This window comes from Aulonocara sp. 'chitande type north' Nkhata Bay, linkage group LG7, assembly GCF_057382095.1.
Source record: "Aulonocara sp. 'chitande type north' Nkhata Bay isolate Kocher_YH1m ecotype deep benthic linkage group LG7, A_spYH_male_GT1.1, whole genome shotgun sequence".
Classification (NCBI taxonomy): domain Eukaryota; kingdom Metazoa; phylum Chordata; class Actinopteri; order Cichliformes; family Cichlidae; genus Aulonocara; species Aulonocara sp. 'chitande type north' Nkhata Bay.
In genome coordinates this window covers 33,553,542-33,568,249 of record NC_141350.1, presented here as the reverse complement: position 1 = coordinate 33,568,249, position 14,708 = coordinate 33,553,542, and the positions used below count along the sequence as shown (strand labels likewise).

At 41.8% G+C, this 14,708-nt stretch overlaps 1 protein-coding gene across 5 annotated transcripts in view; it reads left to right on the top strand.

Moving 5' to 3' along the window:
* sh3bp2 (SH3-domain binding protein 2) overlaps positions 1-14,708 on the top strand; it is a 33,207-nt gene that overhangs the window by 15,834 nt on the left and 2,665 nt on the right. For 3 of the 5 annotated variants that reach the window (XM_086300116.1, XM_086300120.1, XM_086300119.1), the window contains 8 exons: positions 10,939-11,078; positions 11,192-11,294; positions 12,169-12,286; positions 12,495-12,562; positions 13,008-13,093; positions 13,189-13,266; positions 13,371-14,043; positions 14,230-14,338. In XM_086300116.1, the coding sequence (XP_086156242.1) occupies positions 10,939-11,078; positions 11,192-11,294; positions 12,169-12,286; positions 12,495-12,562; positions 13,008-13,093; positions 13,189-13,266; positions 13,371-14,043; positions 14,230-14,338 (1,375 nt within the window). Of the gene's footprint in view, positions 1-9,434; positions 9,700-10,938; positions 11,079-11,191; positions 11,295-12,168; positions 12,287-12,494; positions 12,563-13,007; positions 13,094-13,188; positions 13,267-13,370; positions 14,044-14,229; positions 14,339-14,708 lie in introns of those variants that run through there. The other 2 variants (XM_086300117.1, XM_086300118.1) reach the window with 2 other exon arrangements.

Here is a 14,708-nt window from a genome sequence, read left to right as displayed (position 1 = left end):
CACAACTGTACAGAATAGAATAAAATAAAATAAATATACAATAAGATAAAAATAGAATACAAATACAAATACTATATACAACTGAGTAAAAATACAACGATGACAGAAAGGATTATTGCATGTATGAGAGGCACTCATTCAAAAGGAGAGATCGATATTAAACCTTTTGTTCGCAAAGGTTAAAACTTCACCAAAATTCCAGTATAAGATGATTAAGAATTATTATGAACTGTGAAGCTACTTTAATAGAGTCCAAGAGTATGAAAACAGAGCTAGAAATGGTGGTATCGTTATCATAAAATTTAGTATATAACAAAAATACAACATAGACAGTTGGGAATACTTTGTCGAGAGAGGACTGATTTACATAACATTATGCAGGAGCAACCAGTAACAGGGCTGAGCTACTGTAAAAGTTCTCAGTCATAACAAACACAAGTCATCAGTTATAAATCACACCTAGTGTGTTTGTGAGACTGTAAACTGTAAGAGAATGCATAAGAGATGAAGAGAAACAGGAGGGTGCAGACACACAGAGGTGAGGCTGAAAGCACGTAGGTGTGAGGCTTTAAAATGAAACTTTCATGCCAACTTTCTTCAAAAACCAAAGTCAAAGCAGGAATGTTGTTGTTGCACACTGAGGGGACAGAGGAAGAACGAAGCATGCAAAGTGTAATGTAAGTACTTGTATTTCCTGAGTATTTGCATCCAAAAAATAGCCTGAATTCGTTACAAAAACTGGGCTAGCTGTAATCTATTGCTTTCACCTCTAAAAACAGGCGATCGATACTTTGCCAATGGCCCATGTTTGCTTTTAAAAAAGAATTTTATACGGTAAATTAAACCAAGTCTGTTAGCTTTGGTGATTTGATTCCTCAGAGAAAAATCCACTTTATTTGTCAGTGGAGATAAGCTTCCATGACGGTCATCAGCTGCGACCTCGGTATTTCCTCAGCAAGGTTTGCGTTAGAAAGAGAGAGAACGAGGAGACATTTACGGGAAATGAGTTCTCATTTTTCGACCCCTGCGTTGTGGGGGGAGGGTGGGCATGCAGTCAGACGGCAGAATCTCAATCCTATCTCTCTTCCTTCCTTTCATCCGGTGTACCTTTCTCTTCACCGCTTTTTCTCTTTCTTGCTAAATTACAGTTTGTAATTTGTTACAAACGGCTACTGTAGGATTTTTACACTTTGAATCTTTCCAACTGAAGACTTAGACTGTGTGTTTGTGTGCATCAGTCAGAGAGGAATCCTTCCTGCAGCCGTTACAGAAGTGTGACGATGGTGTAGTTCCTGTTGAGTGGCACTGCCATATTTGGACACAGGAAGGAGTGATGCAGGTAGAGAAAGAGGACCTGCTTTTTACTATTTCAGCTTTCTATGAGCCCATCGCTGCAGGTGTGTGTGTGGAGAGCAAAAGACTTGTTTCTGTTTCTCTTCTGCTTTTCCAATTTTCCGTGTTAATAAAAAACCAAACAGTCCTACACACCGGTGGTCACTTGTTCTCTGAATTCATTTTACATTAAAAACCGAGGAGATGATACTGGAAAGGCCAGACATTTCCACAAGCTACAGTGCCAAAATTATACACAAAGTATTGCTTTTTGAAAGCTAAAGCTGTTCTAATTCTCAAACATATAAATCCAACTAGTTTTAATGTTTAACCTGCAGGTACAGGTCTCACACTATAGAGCACTGTAGAGTAGCAACTTCTTGACAGTGGTTGTGCAGCAACTCCATCGAATGCTCTTGCTGTTGGTGTCCGATTGAAAGCAGTTGTGCCAACCACTTTTGATCACAAGGTGATTGCACAGATCATCAACCGGCAACCTGTCTCCAAATGATCGTTTTTTCACTGACTGCACTGAAAACACTCATCTGCCAAGCGTCTCTTTGCAGTAGAGTAGGACTAGACTCTATTGGCTGCCAGCTGGTTGTATTCTGGTTCTGGTCTTGCAGTTAAATTGCCATTCTGCAGCAACAAGGTCACTATTTTTGGAGGAATTTCTGAATATCTGTTTAAAATCCTGGACTCTGAATGTAGTTAGTTAATTTGAATTTCTGTGTATGGAGATATGCAACAAATATGCGCTTTTCTCCAATTCATGAGTATTAATTGTTATGTTGTCACAAGCAGACTGTATGTAGTTGCTAACTTGACCCCATTCACTTCTAAACTGATAGCTGACTCAGTCTTATTGCTGTTTTATTACCATGTTGAGACAACAAAGTCACTTTGTGTGGGGCTGGTTGAAGACCCAGCCCATCTCTTTAAATCAACCATTTCAAAATATCATTGCACACTTTTGCAATAATTTTGACTGTACCCAATCTACAGCAGCTCTTTCCCCTGTTAACACTAGTAGACATATCAGCTGAACAGCTAAAGATCTTAATGACTGGTTCTTTAATCCATTTTTAACTTCTTTCAACTGTACATACATTGGCTAACTTAATGATTGTAGTTTTTTTCTTAAAATAAAAGCTTTAAAAAAAAAAGAAAAAAGAAAAAGGCACCTAGAATCGGTGGTTGCTCAGCATCTGGGCCATAAACCTGATGAAAGATCACACATGTCAAAAAGAAGAAACCCATCTTTTATTGAAGTTACAGATATATCCAGATTAAGGCTGGTTAGGGCTATTTCCTGGAAGTAACACATGATGGTGTTTATAAAAAGTATTCTCAACTCTAAGAAGGTATCCGTGGGAAAAAGCAGCAAGCAAATTTATAAGATCTGTGCCGTTAACACTTTAGCTGTGTTAATCATTATCACCTGGACAGCTTCACAGAAGTGAGTAAAAGAACACTGATGACTTGAGGTAAACCCAAAGTTTCTATTCATGTGTTCACACCTGCAAAAAGTGAAGCTGAACTAATGGAGGAACCATTGTGGTCGGTCATAGGGGAGGTGCAGTTCGCTGCAGACATCAAACACAGCACAATGACACCGTTTCCTGGATGGGACAATCTGCATTGGCTGCAGCTGTGTCGGCGGTTACCTGTGACCTTTGAGTCAGCCTGAGGTTGTGAGCAGTGAGGGTCTTCGTTATCTGGTCTAAGCACGAAGCACGCACTTTGCGTGGACATTGGTTAGCGGCGTGCTTTTTTCGTTGTAGACACCTGACAGCTGCCGAGATCTGTGACACGTAGACAGTGATGGACTTGTGTATGCGTCTGTGCACATCTTAGTTTGATCTGTGGTCTGTGAATAAAATGATAGCTCACAACAAAAGAACGCAACAGGAAAAACCACACAAGCCTCTCCTCTAGTTGATTTTTGGTTTTTATAGCAGTTGTGTGTGCAGCTCACAAATCCAACTCCTATATTGCTATAAATCGGGGGATTTAGCTGCATTCTTTCCAAAGACCAGCAGGGGGTGACTCCTCTGGTTGTGTAAACAATTGTGGTTGTATAGAAGTCTATGAGAGAACGACAATTTTTCTCATCTGATCTATGACTGTCAACTCCTGATAGGTTTACGGCTTCTGTAGAGAATTAAATTTCTAATGTATTACTATATCATGCGGCATTTTGAAATATGGTCACCATTACAGTCAAACAGATAATAAACAGGATATAATTACTCATATGATACTGATATGTTGCTACTATCTGCATGTGCAGTGTATCTAGGAATGGCTTTTTTCGATATCTTTATATAACAAGCCTTGCAACACATCAGAAATGTGATTATGATTTTCAATCAAGTTAAACTACTGATTAAAGTCCCACAAGATTAACATTGCGCATTACATTCGTGGAACTTAGAGGTGTTTCTGTAATGGCTAGGGTCCGGTGTACAAAAACATACAGAAACCCAATGAAAACATTAGAGAGGGGAAGTATTCCTTCTCAGGTTTAATTTAAGGCTTTTCACATCCATGCTGGTGGATGAACGAGGCTTTTCAATCATGGAGTACTTTTGGCAGTAAAGGTTTTCTTCCCCTGAGCTGTGCCTTAAAGGTCCCATAATATGAGGATAAGTTAGGTTGAGCACAGAAAACTTCTTCAATAAAAAGATCATGTTAAAGTCTCTGCATTTGTTTTAATTTATATTGTATCACTATAAGTTACAACTTTAACCCATTTAATTTGAAATCTAATGTCATCCAGTGGAACATACTGTGCTGTATTCTGTTAATTAGAAAGAGTTTGCTTGTATTCCTTTGCAACAGCACTGTTCTATGAGCTCACACAAACAGTTCCTAGGACTTGAATCATCGGGGGATTTCCATTCGAAAACTGAACTAGTTTCAATTTCAATTTGAAAATGAACAGTCAGCCTGCTAACATGAGTCCACACATTACACCATGCAGCCTATAGTGTCTTCATGCCCTCTTCTGAGTTTCTTCAGCTTGCTGGAGAGCGTATCTGAGATGAGGACACGTTGTGTACGACTTGAATCGTTGGCCCGGCATTTCGTTGTCTTTGTCTTTTTCCTGCAGTAGTTTTTTCACAGTCATCTTCTCGGGAAGACAAATTTAGATGCTACGTGAATGATAGCTGGATTCTATTTACTTTTGTCACGATGTCTGCTGATTTCTACTCTTGATTAATTTGCAGGCATTGAACTAAACTTTAACTTCCATCTCAGGTGAAGAGCAAATAGGCACTGGCACACAGTTTAAATGTGGAAGATAATTTTAAACTACCGCTCGGGGCAGACATTGTGTTTGTGTCCAGAGAGGAAATGTGTTTGAATGTGTCTGGTATGTGGGCTGTGAGTCTCTTCCTGAGAAACAGCAGTTCTCTGATTAGCATCTCTTCAGGAACTTTAAAAAAGCAGTAGCTGAGGTGAGCGGGTTTGAAGCTAAATCACACTGCCTTTTTTTTGTTCTTTCAGGATGAACCCACGGCAAGCCCGATTGTATTTGGCAGAAGTTTTTTTTTTTTTATGGGGTTTTTTCTGGTCACCGAATTTTGGTCATTAAATAAGTCATGCAAGAACCACATGATGGGAGAAGCAAATGTGATATCAGCATCCAGAAAGCCTGTCAGCGTGCTGATGGGGAAACTTTGTGTTTCATTGTTTTACTTGTTAGGAAGTGATCTAATGCGACACTACTAGGGGAAATTCTTTTTTATTTATTTGGACAGGATTTCCTTTCCATGCCGTCTCTGCTCTGCTATATTTAAAGAATGTCTTCATTTGGATGATATTAAATATGATTTTTGAGAGCAAAGTTGGATTATTAGGCTAAGTTGAAGCAACCAAGTCAAGATGTGCTGATGTGGGCCACATTTGGGCCAAATATTCAGTGCTACCTGTGGGATTGTTTGGCTAACTGTGTGCAAACTATGCTACAGTGATGATTGAGTAACTTAGGTAACTTAAGTTTAGGTATCATACGAGGCTTATGGATGTTTGGATGCATGTATGTTTTGGTTTCTTTTTTAAATACAGTTTGACGGCCATGCAGATTATGAGAGTTGAACAAAAGACACAACAAAACATGAGTTCAAGGAGAGAACTGCAGAAGAAACCAGTGGGGGTTTGGAGGGTTCGCTAATTCCCACAAATTCCCACTACTACTTTTGACTCTGATCTTTCTCCAGTGGAAAAAGAATTAACACATTTCCCAGAAAACATAAAGGTGTTGAGTACGCAGTCACATTGCCATCGTGCTGTTTCTGTCGTGAAGATGAGGACTTCATGAAATCCGTATCGGATGATAAGCGGCAGCTGACCTCACTCGGGCTGAGATGAGATGAAGTGCAGAATGTCTGGCGTGCCTGTTCGTTTGTGTCTGTGCTGAGGTCTGTATCAGATAGTTATCAGTAAACATGACATGGGCCCAGGCGAAAAACGAACCACGAGATAGCTTTGGTATGTCCTTTTGAAGTCCCCCACACACACACAGATATGAAGGAGGGCAGACTGAGGTCATAAACAGGCTGAAGTTTCACCCTGTGATGTGTTTGAGGCCTGCATGTGTTATCAGCTAACAGGTTTAACTCCTTCCATCTGTCCGTGCAAATACATTTTGTTCTAGTTCTCAAAGTAGGCTACTTTGGTTGAATTATGACCAGGGTGTGGTGATGTGGAGCGGATCTGCCAGAGCGGGGGAGCTGCTGCAAGTCCTGGCAGACTTTGCCCTAACCACAGCTTCTTCAGTCTAAACTGTTGCAATATTTCTATTCCTCATCTTCATTATCAAGCAATATTGTTTAATTATGTTCGATCATATTCTCACCATTCAGAATATTCAGAGCAGAATAAATACATTTCCTCTAAATCTCTTTGGTATATAAGAGACTGAGGCTGATTTTAAATGATTCAGTTACCTGGTCACTAAAACATCTAACAGAGGAGGAGCTCTTATGCACACCCTAAATGGTGCTACAGATTAGAGCAAATAGTTCACTACATGAGCTGGCATGCTAATCGCTAGCATATGTGACATATGTAAACATGCTAGCTGTGGTTAGTTGATTCTGACACGACCTACTTCTGTTTTTGTGCTCGCTATTTTGAGTGCAGTCAAACTAACAAGTGTAAGTGCATACAATATCCTATGATAAACCATGCTGTTGTGTTAGTGTTACCCAACACTTGCTAGTTGGCTAACAGCAGGTTAGCCAACTATCAAACAGTATGCTTGAATCAACAGTATGCTTCAAACAATGTCTTGGAAACCACATTGTCATTGGTTGAGTCAAAGGGGCCCAGAATCAGAATCAGAAACTTTATTGTCATTGTCATGAGAACAACGAAATTAAGAATGGTCCCCGATCATTGCATCATCCCTAGCAATATCAAAATATAAATAAAACAATAAAATTCAATAAATAAAATAGATAGAATACTTAAAATACTAATAAGATATAACAGTAAAACATTCACATACATTCCCACACACATGCTTCAGACCGTGCATAGATTAACACAAGAGTGGCGTGATGGACATTTTTTTGTAGTATTCAGATGTGTTATTGCAGTTGGATAACAGCTGTGTTTGAGTCTATTAGTCCTTGCTCTGATTGCCCTGTACCGTCTGCCTGAGGGCAACAGTTCGAACAGGGAGTGGCCAGGATGTGAGGTGTCTTTTATGATGTTTTGGGCCTTTTTAAAACAGTGGGCGTTGTGTAGAACTTCCAGTGTGGGGAGAGGGCAGCCAGTGATCTTTTGGGCGGTGTTAATGATCCCTTGGAGTGCTTTCCTCTGAGCCCCTGTGCAGCTAGTGTACCAGATGCATATGCAGTAAGTTAGAACACTCTCAATGGTGGCTCTGTAGAAGGACACCAGCAGTCTCTGTGTGATGTTATTCCTCCTGAGAATTCTCAGGAAGTACAGTCTCTGTTGGGCCTTTTTCAGCAACTCGGAGGTGTTCACACTCCAGGAAAGGTTCTCCTCTATATTGACTCCCAGGAAGCGGAAGCTTGCCACCCTTTCTACACAGTCCCCATTTATGAATAGTGGTTGGATCTCTGCCTTTTTCCTTCTGAAGTCTATTATGAGTTCTTTGGTTTTTGAAGTGTTGAGGAGGAGGTTATTGGCCTTACACCATGACGTCAGCTGCTCCACCTCGTCTCTGTACGTAGACTCGTCTCCCTTGGAAATGAGCCCCACCACTGTGGTGTCATCTGCAAATTTCACAAAGATGTTGCTGTGGTGGCGAGGAGTGCAGTCGTGTGTGTAGAGAGAGTAGAGCAGTGGACTGAGCACACAGCCCTGGGGTGAGCCAGTGCTGAGACTCAGGGCTGAGGATGTGTGATGGCCAACTCTGACTCTCTGTCTACGGCCCGAGAGGAAGCTATTGATCCACATGCAGGTGCTGTATGGAAGCCCCAGGTCTTGTAGCTTGGCCACCAGTTTGTGTGGAAGGATGGTGTTAAAAGCTGAGCAGTAATCCACGAAGAGCATCCGCACATAGCTACCATGCTCTTCCAGGTGAGTTAATGCAGCATGGAGTGCTGTGGCTACAGCGTCTTCCGTGGATCGGTTTGCTCTGTAGGCAAACTGGTGTGGATCCAGGCTGCGGGGCAGGGCTGCTGTGATGTGTCTGCGGACCAGCTTCTCAAAGCATTTCATTACCACTGGGGTGAGTGCCACCGGTCTGTAGTCATTCAGGCCGGTGATGTGGGGCTTCTTAGGCAAGGGGACTATGGTGGAGGACTTCAGGCAGAGTGGGACAGTCGCCTGTGCGAGGGATTTGTTGAAAATCCTGGTGAAGATCCCAGCCAGCTGTCCTGCACAATCCCTCAATATTCGACCTGGCACACCATCAGGACCCGCCGCCTTCCTCGGGTTAACAGCCTGCAGCATGCGCCTCACCTCGTGCTCTTCCAGGGTGAGGGTGGTGCTGCTATGGGTGGCGTGTTGCTGCTGTGGCTCCAATACCTCCGGTACCCTGGTCTCAAAGCGGGCAAAGAAGATATTCAGCTCCTCTGCCAGCTCCAGGTCACCGTCCGCAGCTCCGAGATTGATCTTATAGTTGGTTAGGTGCTGGATGCCTTGCCACACCTGCCGGCTGGTATTACTCTTCAAATGGTCCTCGATCCTCCTCCTATAGTCCCCCTTTGCCTCTCTGATGCCTCTCTTCAGGTTGGATCGGGCTGTGGTGTAGTAATCCCTGTTGCCAGACCTGAACGCAATGTTCCTCTCCTTCAGCAGCTGCCTGACCTCCCGGGTCATCCAGGGCTTTTGGTTGGGATAAGCCCGGATCCGTTTGACTGCTGTAACAGTGTCTATGCAGTGTTTTATATAGCAGAGGACACCGTCTGTGAACATTTCCAAGTCCTGATGTTCAAAGATATCCCAGTTAGCCCACGTTCCTGCAACAGTTTATTTTTTTCTAAAAACAGACCTTCAGAAATAAGCAGAGCTTTAAGTCGCTCTTTTTTTATTTTTTATCTCCTGCATGTAATTAAATTTTACTCTAAAGTGTGGGGTGTTTATCCTCATTCATTCATCATCGCCTCACCTAGTTTATTTGAAATACTCTGAAGTCTAAAGCATAACACAAAAACTGACTTTGGCATGAGTCATTTTCAAGGTGTCTTGTTTTTTTTAAAGCAGCCCTGCCAGGATCTGCGCTTCAACATCAGTAAATGAATGCATGCCCATTTAATTCTCAAGGTCTTTTTATCTCAGGGAAAGGGGGTGGATTTTGGCACCAACTAAATCCTCCTAAATACTTCATTCCTTGACTTCTTTCCAACTCAGGCTAGCAGATGCTGGTGATAAACTGCAAGTTATACATAAACACTTTAGATCATGAAGTAATGTTTATTTTCACTACCCCCACCCCCCTGTCTCTTTCTATCACACCCACATTTTTATTTTTTTTTCACATTACACCTTGAAGACTCAAAAAAGGACACAGGATGTTATGCATTTCCTGTGTGAACTAAATATGTGCCTTTGCCCATGCAAAAATTCAAGGTTCCTGTTACGTAGGTCCACCACCTTAGTCTGAGTGTCTTTATGAGTGAGACAGATAGATATCAGCAGAGGCCGTCAGAGAGAGCTGCAGCAAAAAGCAGAAAATAAGACAGACTTAAAAATTGGATGGCTAAATCGCCCTCAGTTTGGATTTGATGGGACAGTAAATGCCACAGAGGAAAGAAACAAAAGGTTTCTTGTTTCTATTATGGATATCCTGCCAGCTTTAGCTTCTACTATGTTAGCCTCCACAGTCAGCATACTGAGGAAGAACGCTGCCATTCAGATCTTCACCAAGAAGCCCAACAGGAGGTAGGCAACACCTGCATCAGGTGTAAGAGCAGGAATTTGCAGAAGAAAAGTTTTTGAAATTGACGAAAAGATGTTTCATTCTTTTAGTGATCTTTGTCCAGCTGTGGTGAGCTACCCAAGCCAGGCAGCATTTCCTGAGCAGCACAGTGGACACAGCATGGCTATAACTCTCCATCTGCTAGTCCACTGGCATGTGTCCCATTAGCAGTATAGAGTTTCATAGCACATGATATGTTATCTTAGTTAATCCTTCATTTCTGACAGTGTCACAATTTGTTTGTCTTTAGTTTGTGACTTTTGATTCACAACTAATGATTAGAGATTCCTATTCACACCAGACTAGTAGCCGAGCATTACTCATGTTACTATGGAATTTGACTGAGTAATAAATGTAATTTATTTTAGATTAACAGAAATGGAGTGAAATAGTCATTTTGTTTTACTCACTCCCTGTCATGACTGCTTATCGGGCAGTCATTAACTAACCGATTTTTAATTCTACAAAATAAATGCTGTTTTTTTTATTGATGATATAAATCATGAAATAATTAATATTTAATAGCTGTTGAGAAATGGTTCTGCTCAGGACTAGTTATTTGGTTTAGGTGTTTCCAGGACGGCTAATCTTTGGGCAAGATACTGAACCCCGAGTTTCCCCTGCTGCCTGCATAAATGTTGGAAAGCACTTAGGCTTGGATAAAAGCTCAGTATGAATGTGTGACTGTGTGAATGAGACTTGTAGTAGAAGCTGCTTTGAGTGCACAGCTGAGTAGAGAGGTGTTTTATGAGTACTAATCTGTTCATCACTTTATAATTCCACTTCTATGAGCGTTCACAGCCCAAAAACAGGCTTCGCCGTTGGATGTTTTGAGTGGCCGGTCTTAAGTCTGAGGTGGTCTTATCGCCATCTCTGCTCCAAATATGTTTCAGGGTATATGGGAGAACAAATAAGTCATGTTTTTGTTTTGTTACGAACTGCTGAGTCCCTTCTAGTTTTCTGTGTGAGAGCTGATGTAGCTCAGAACGTCCTCAAGCTAAAGGGGATAGGAAGCAGGTTTGCTAGCAGAGAGGATGTGGTCCTGCCTCTGTGCTGCCTCCTTGAAGCTACTTGGTTTTTGTTTGTTAGCTTATTTATGCTGGCGTTCATTTCCTTATTCATTTCTGCGATCTTGTGCGACTAGAGAGATTACAGTTTCACCTGACTGACAGAAAAATATTCTGTCCTTTGCTCTGCCGTAGAACCATGTCATCTCCAGAGATGTGCTGGCCGGTGCCAATGCGAGCCATTGGGGCTCAGAACCTCCTCACCATGCCAGGAGGGGTAGCCACTGCAGGATACCTCCACAAGAAGGGAGGCAGCCAATTCAGCCTAATGAAATGTGAGTTGAAAGGCAGACATGAAAGAGCAATATCCACTTACATTCTCATCACTGATACAGCACCTTTTACACCACCATGAAAACATTCTTAATACATATTGCTTGCCTTACAGGGCCACTGAGGTACATCATCATCCACAAGGGCTGCGTGTACTACTTTAAGAGCAGTACCTCTGCTGCACCACAGGGGGCGTTTTCTCTCAATGGCTACAACAGGTCAGTAGAAGACATTTTCCTACATAAATAAACATACTTGTGTGCTTATTCGGGGCTTTATTATTCTGGGTCTCAGCTCCAGCGACGCTCACATCCCACCGGTTTAATTTAAGCTTTATTACAGCATGACATCTATGTAAATGGTAATTGTAGATAATAAGGTTTAATGCAGGAAAAGGTTAAGTACTTGCTTTAAAAATGGGCCTTCAGTACCGAGTACACCTGAAGCTCCAGGAATGTTAGACCTGAGCTCAAGGGTATATAAAGGAGTGTTCTTAAAACTGAAAAGAACAAATATATGTAGATAGCTGGCCAGGCTGCCATCAAGAGAGAGGGAGAGGGAGGGAGTGTTTACAGTAGGCAGCTGTCAGGGCACCTGAAAAAGTCCCCAGGAAGCAACACTTAGCAGATAACAGCTGCCTCACAAAAAGTGTGGCAAACATCCCCATCAAAACATCGCCGTATTTAGATTCCCTCATGTTTGCTGCTTTGTGACATTTGATTGATGAAGGGATGGTGAAGAAGCTCAGGATGTTTCTTCAGGGCTTCCCCACAGAGAGTGATTGCCATCTTGTTGCATTTCCTAGTCTATACAGTATGTGTGAATGGGGCTTTAAGGAGGGAAGAAGGTTGTCTGATCCCAGCCTCAATCAATGCCAGTGATTCAGCAATAATTCAGACTAAAATTATTTACAACAAACTCCTTGATCTCTTTCATACTTATGTATATTACATCCAAATAAGGTTGTATTATATCAATTACAGGGGGCTCATTAGCAGCACCCAGGTGTTCTTTGTTGCTGTTATTGCACATTTCCCATGACATCAAATAATGTGGAGCACTAATATATCTTACATTTGTCCTCTTCTTCAGAGTGATGAGAGCAGCAGAGGAGACAACATCGAGCAATGTTTTTCCTTTCAAGATCGTCCACTTCAGTAAGAAACACAGGACGTGGTTCTTCTCAGCAGCCAGTGAGGATGAGAGGAGGGTAAGAGTACAAAAATTTGACCTCCCTGCCAAGCGATTTATTGAGAACTTAGCATAACTTTAGAGCCTGAGAAGAATTTTTAGTCTTTGCCTTTGTCTCAACTATGGTATTATTTCAGTCTTTATGCTAAAATTGTTTGGGGTTTGTTTTAATTTAAATGCTGCAGTTTCACATTGTCACGTGTTGTATTTTGCTTGATGTCTTACAGAAATGGATGCGATACCTTCGGAAAGAAATAGACCACTATAACGACAGGAAAGAGTCCCACCTACCAAGGTAACCTCAGCGAACTCGGTCATATTTCACCACTCTATAAAAATATAGATTATACATGCATTGTTGTAAGAAAACTACAGACATGGGACAAATAAAGTACTTAGTGCTGTGAAAACCCAAGTACAGCCTTACTGCTTCCATAGGAATTAAGAGGTAATAGCAGCCAGGTGTGGTCAATTAAATGCACAGTTAGCCAATCATCAGCAAGTGTGACCACCTCTATAAAAGCTGAAAGAAAAAAAATAATGGAAAAACGTGTCTAAAAATAATTTTATACCATTTATGCTTCATTAGTCATCTACGTTTTTCAGTGGGACCTTTTCTACCTAATTTAGATTTTTCTTGCTCGCGTACTTTCATTGAAATCTCAGTGAGCCTGCAGTCAATAAAATCCATTTTTTGGCATATTATTTGTTAATTATGTCTCCATCTTTGTTTGTGACAGTGACTCAGATTCAGATGCAGACAGTTTCTATGGCACAATCGAGAGGCCGATGGATGTGAAACATCTTGTTGATACCACCGAAATTAGTAAGACAGCAATAATGAATATCCATGGATAAGATAAAAGCTTATATGGCATTTGTGCATTAATAAATTGTTGCACCTCTTCTTTCTATGTGAAGATTACAGTGATGACGATGATGATGACGATGAGGAGGACTATCTGAAGCCAGACAGTGAATGTTCGCCAACATCTTCAGGTGACCACCTCATATTCTTTCCCTGTACTTATGGCTCCTTAACACAAAGATCTTTACCTGAAACAGGAAGCAATACTGACTCTCTCTATTCATTACCTCGTCAGGTCGACCCACAGGTCCACCGCCCTCTTACCCTCCTCCACCTGTGCCAGTGACATTCCCCCACCATCAAGACTCCAGTCCAGGCCAAAAAAGCCTCCACCCTCCCATCCCATTACAACTGAAAGCCCCTACCTCTCCGCTCCACAGGAAACCTTCACCTTGTCCACCCTCTCCGTGCATAAAGAAGGAGTCTACCAAAGGCCCACCCCCACCTTTACCTTTTGCCCCTCACTTACAGAATCCTTTCCCTTCCACACCTCCACCTATTCCTCCCAATGCAAAGAAACCAGGCAGGTCAACCTCCGTGGGTGTAACAGCAAATGACAAAAGAGACTGGAGGCCTACGCCGTCTGTTTCAGTCCAGTCACCAGCTACTTTGCCCATCTGTGAAAAACTAGACAGGCTAATCCTAAATGGCCCCTGTCCCCCTCACTCTGGCGGGAGCCAGTCACTAGAAAACAGCTACCGCCGTAATAAGCCGAACATGCCGGTTCCACCATGCCCAAACACAAATGTATCTCTCAATCTAATGTCCTCCAGTCACCCTTCACACTCCCCGCTACCTAAACCTGGACTACTCAATAAGCCATCTATTCCCAAACCTCCTTTACCTTTAGTAGGAGTCAAGCCATCAACGGCTCCACCCAGGCCCAAGTCGCCAGGAACACCGTTTCAGTAAGTCTGACTTAAACAGTGAAATTCAGGTTGATTTTTATGATCAAAAAATTAATTGAAAGGAAAACATCCACAATCATTCTAAAGCTGTCTTACTGACACTGTTTTGTTGGTTCCTGTATAAAATAGGTATGTAAAGACAACATAAAAGTTTCCCTGCATCACTAAGGCATGTTTTTTCACCAGAAGAACATCTCCAGAGGGCCAGAGCTTCCGTTCCATCAACGACGAAACTGCAGATTTCAGGAGGAAACGAGACTCGACCGCGTACGACTCTGACGAAGACTATGAGAATGTAAGAGAGACTGAAATGATGTGTCAGCTGATAAAAATGCTAAATTACTGTGGAAATACATGCTGCTTTAGATAACCGCTTGTATCATCATGACTGAGCCCAGGGAAATCCCTTTTGTTTTAAAAGTCATTTTATCTGGGCTGCATATTAGTCTTTATGAACTGCCTTCAAAATTCACTAAAGCAAACGAAAAAGAAACAAAAATCACAGCATCAGCTGATTCTGAGGTGCTCAGGTGGGAGGAAGTCATAATCCAATCATAATAATCTCATTTTCTGCTAAAACAACACTATTTTATGCCAATTTTTCAAATCATGAAGTTGAAGCAATTCAATTTTTATTAAACACTGAAACAAGATATTGAAATTTG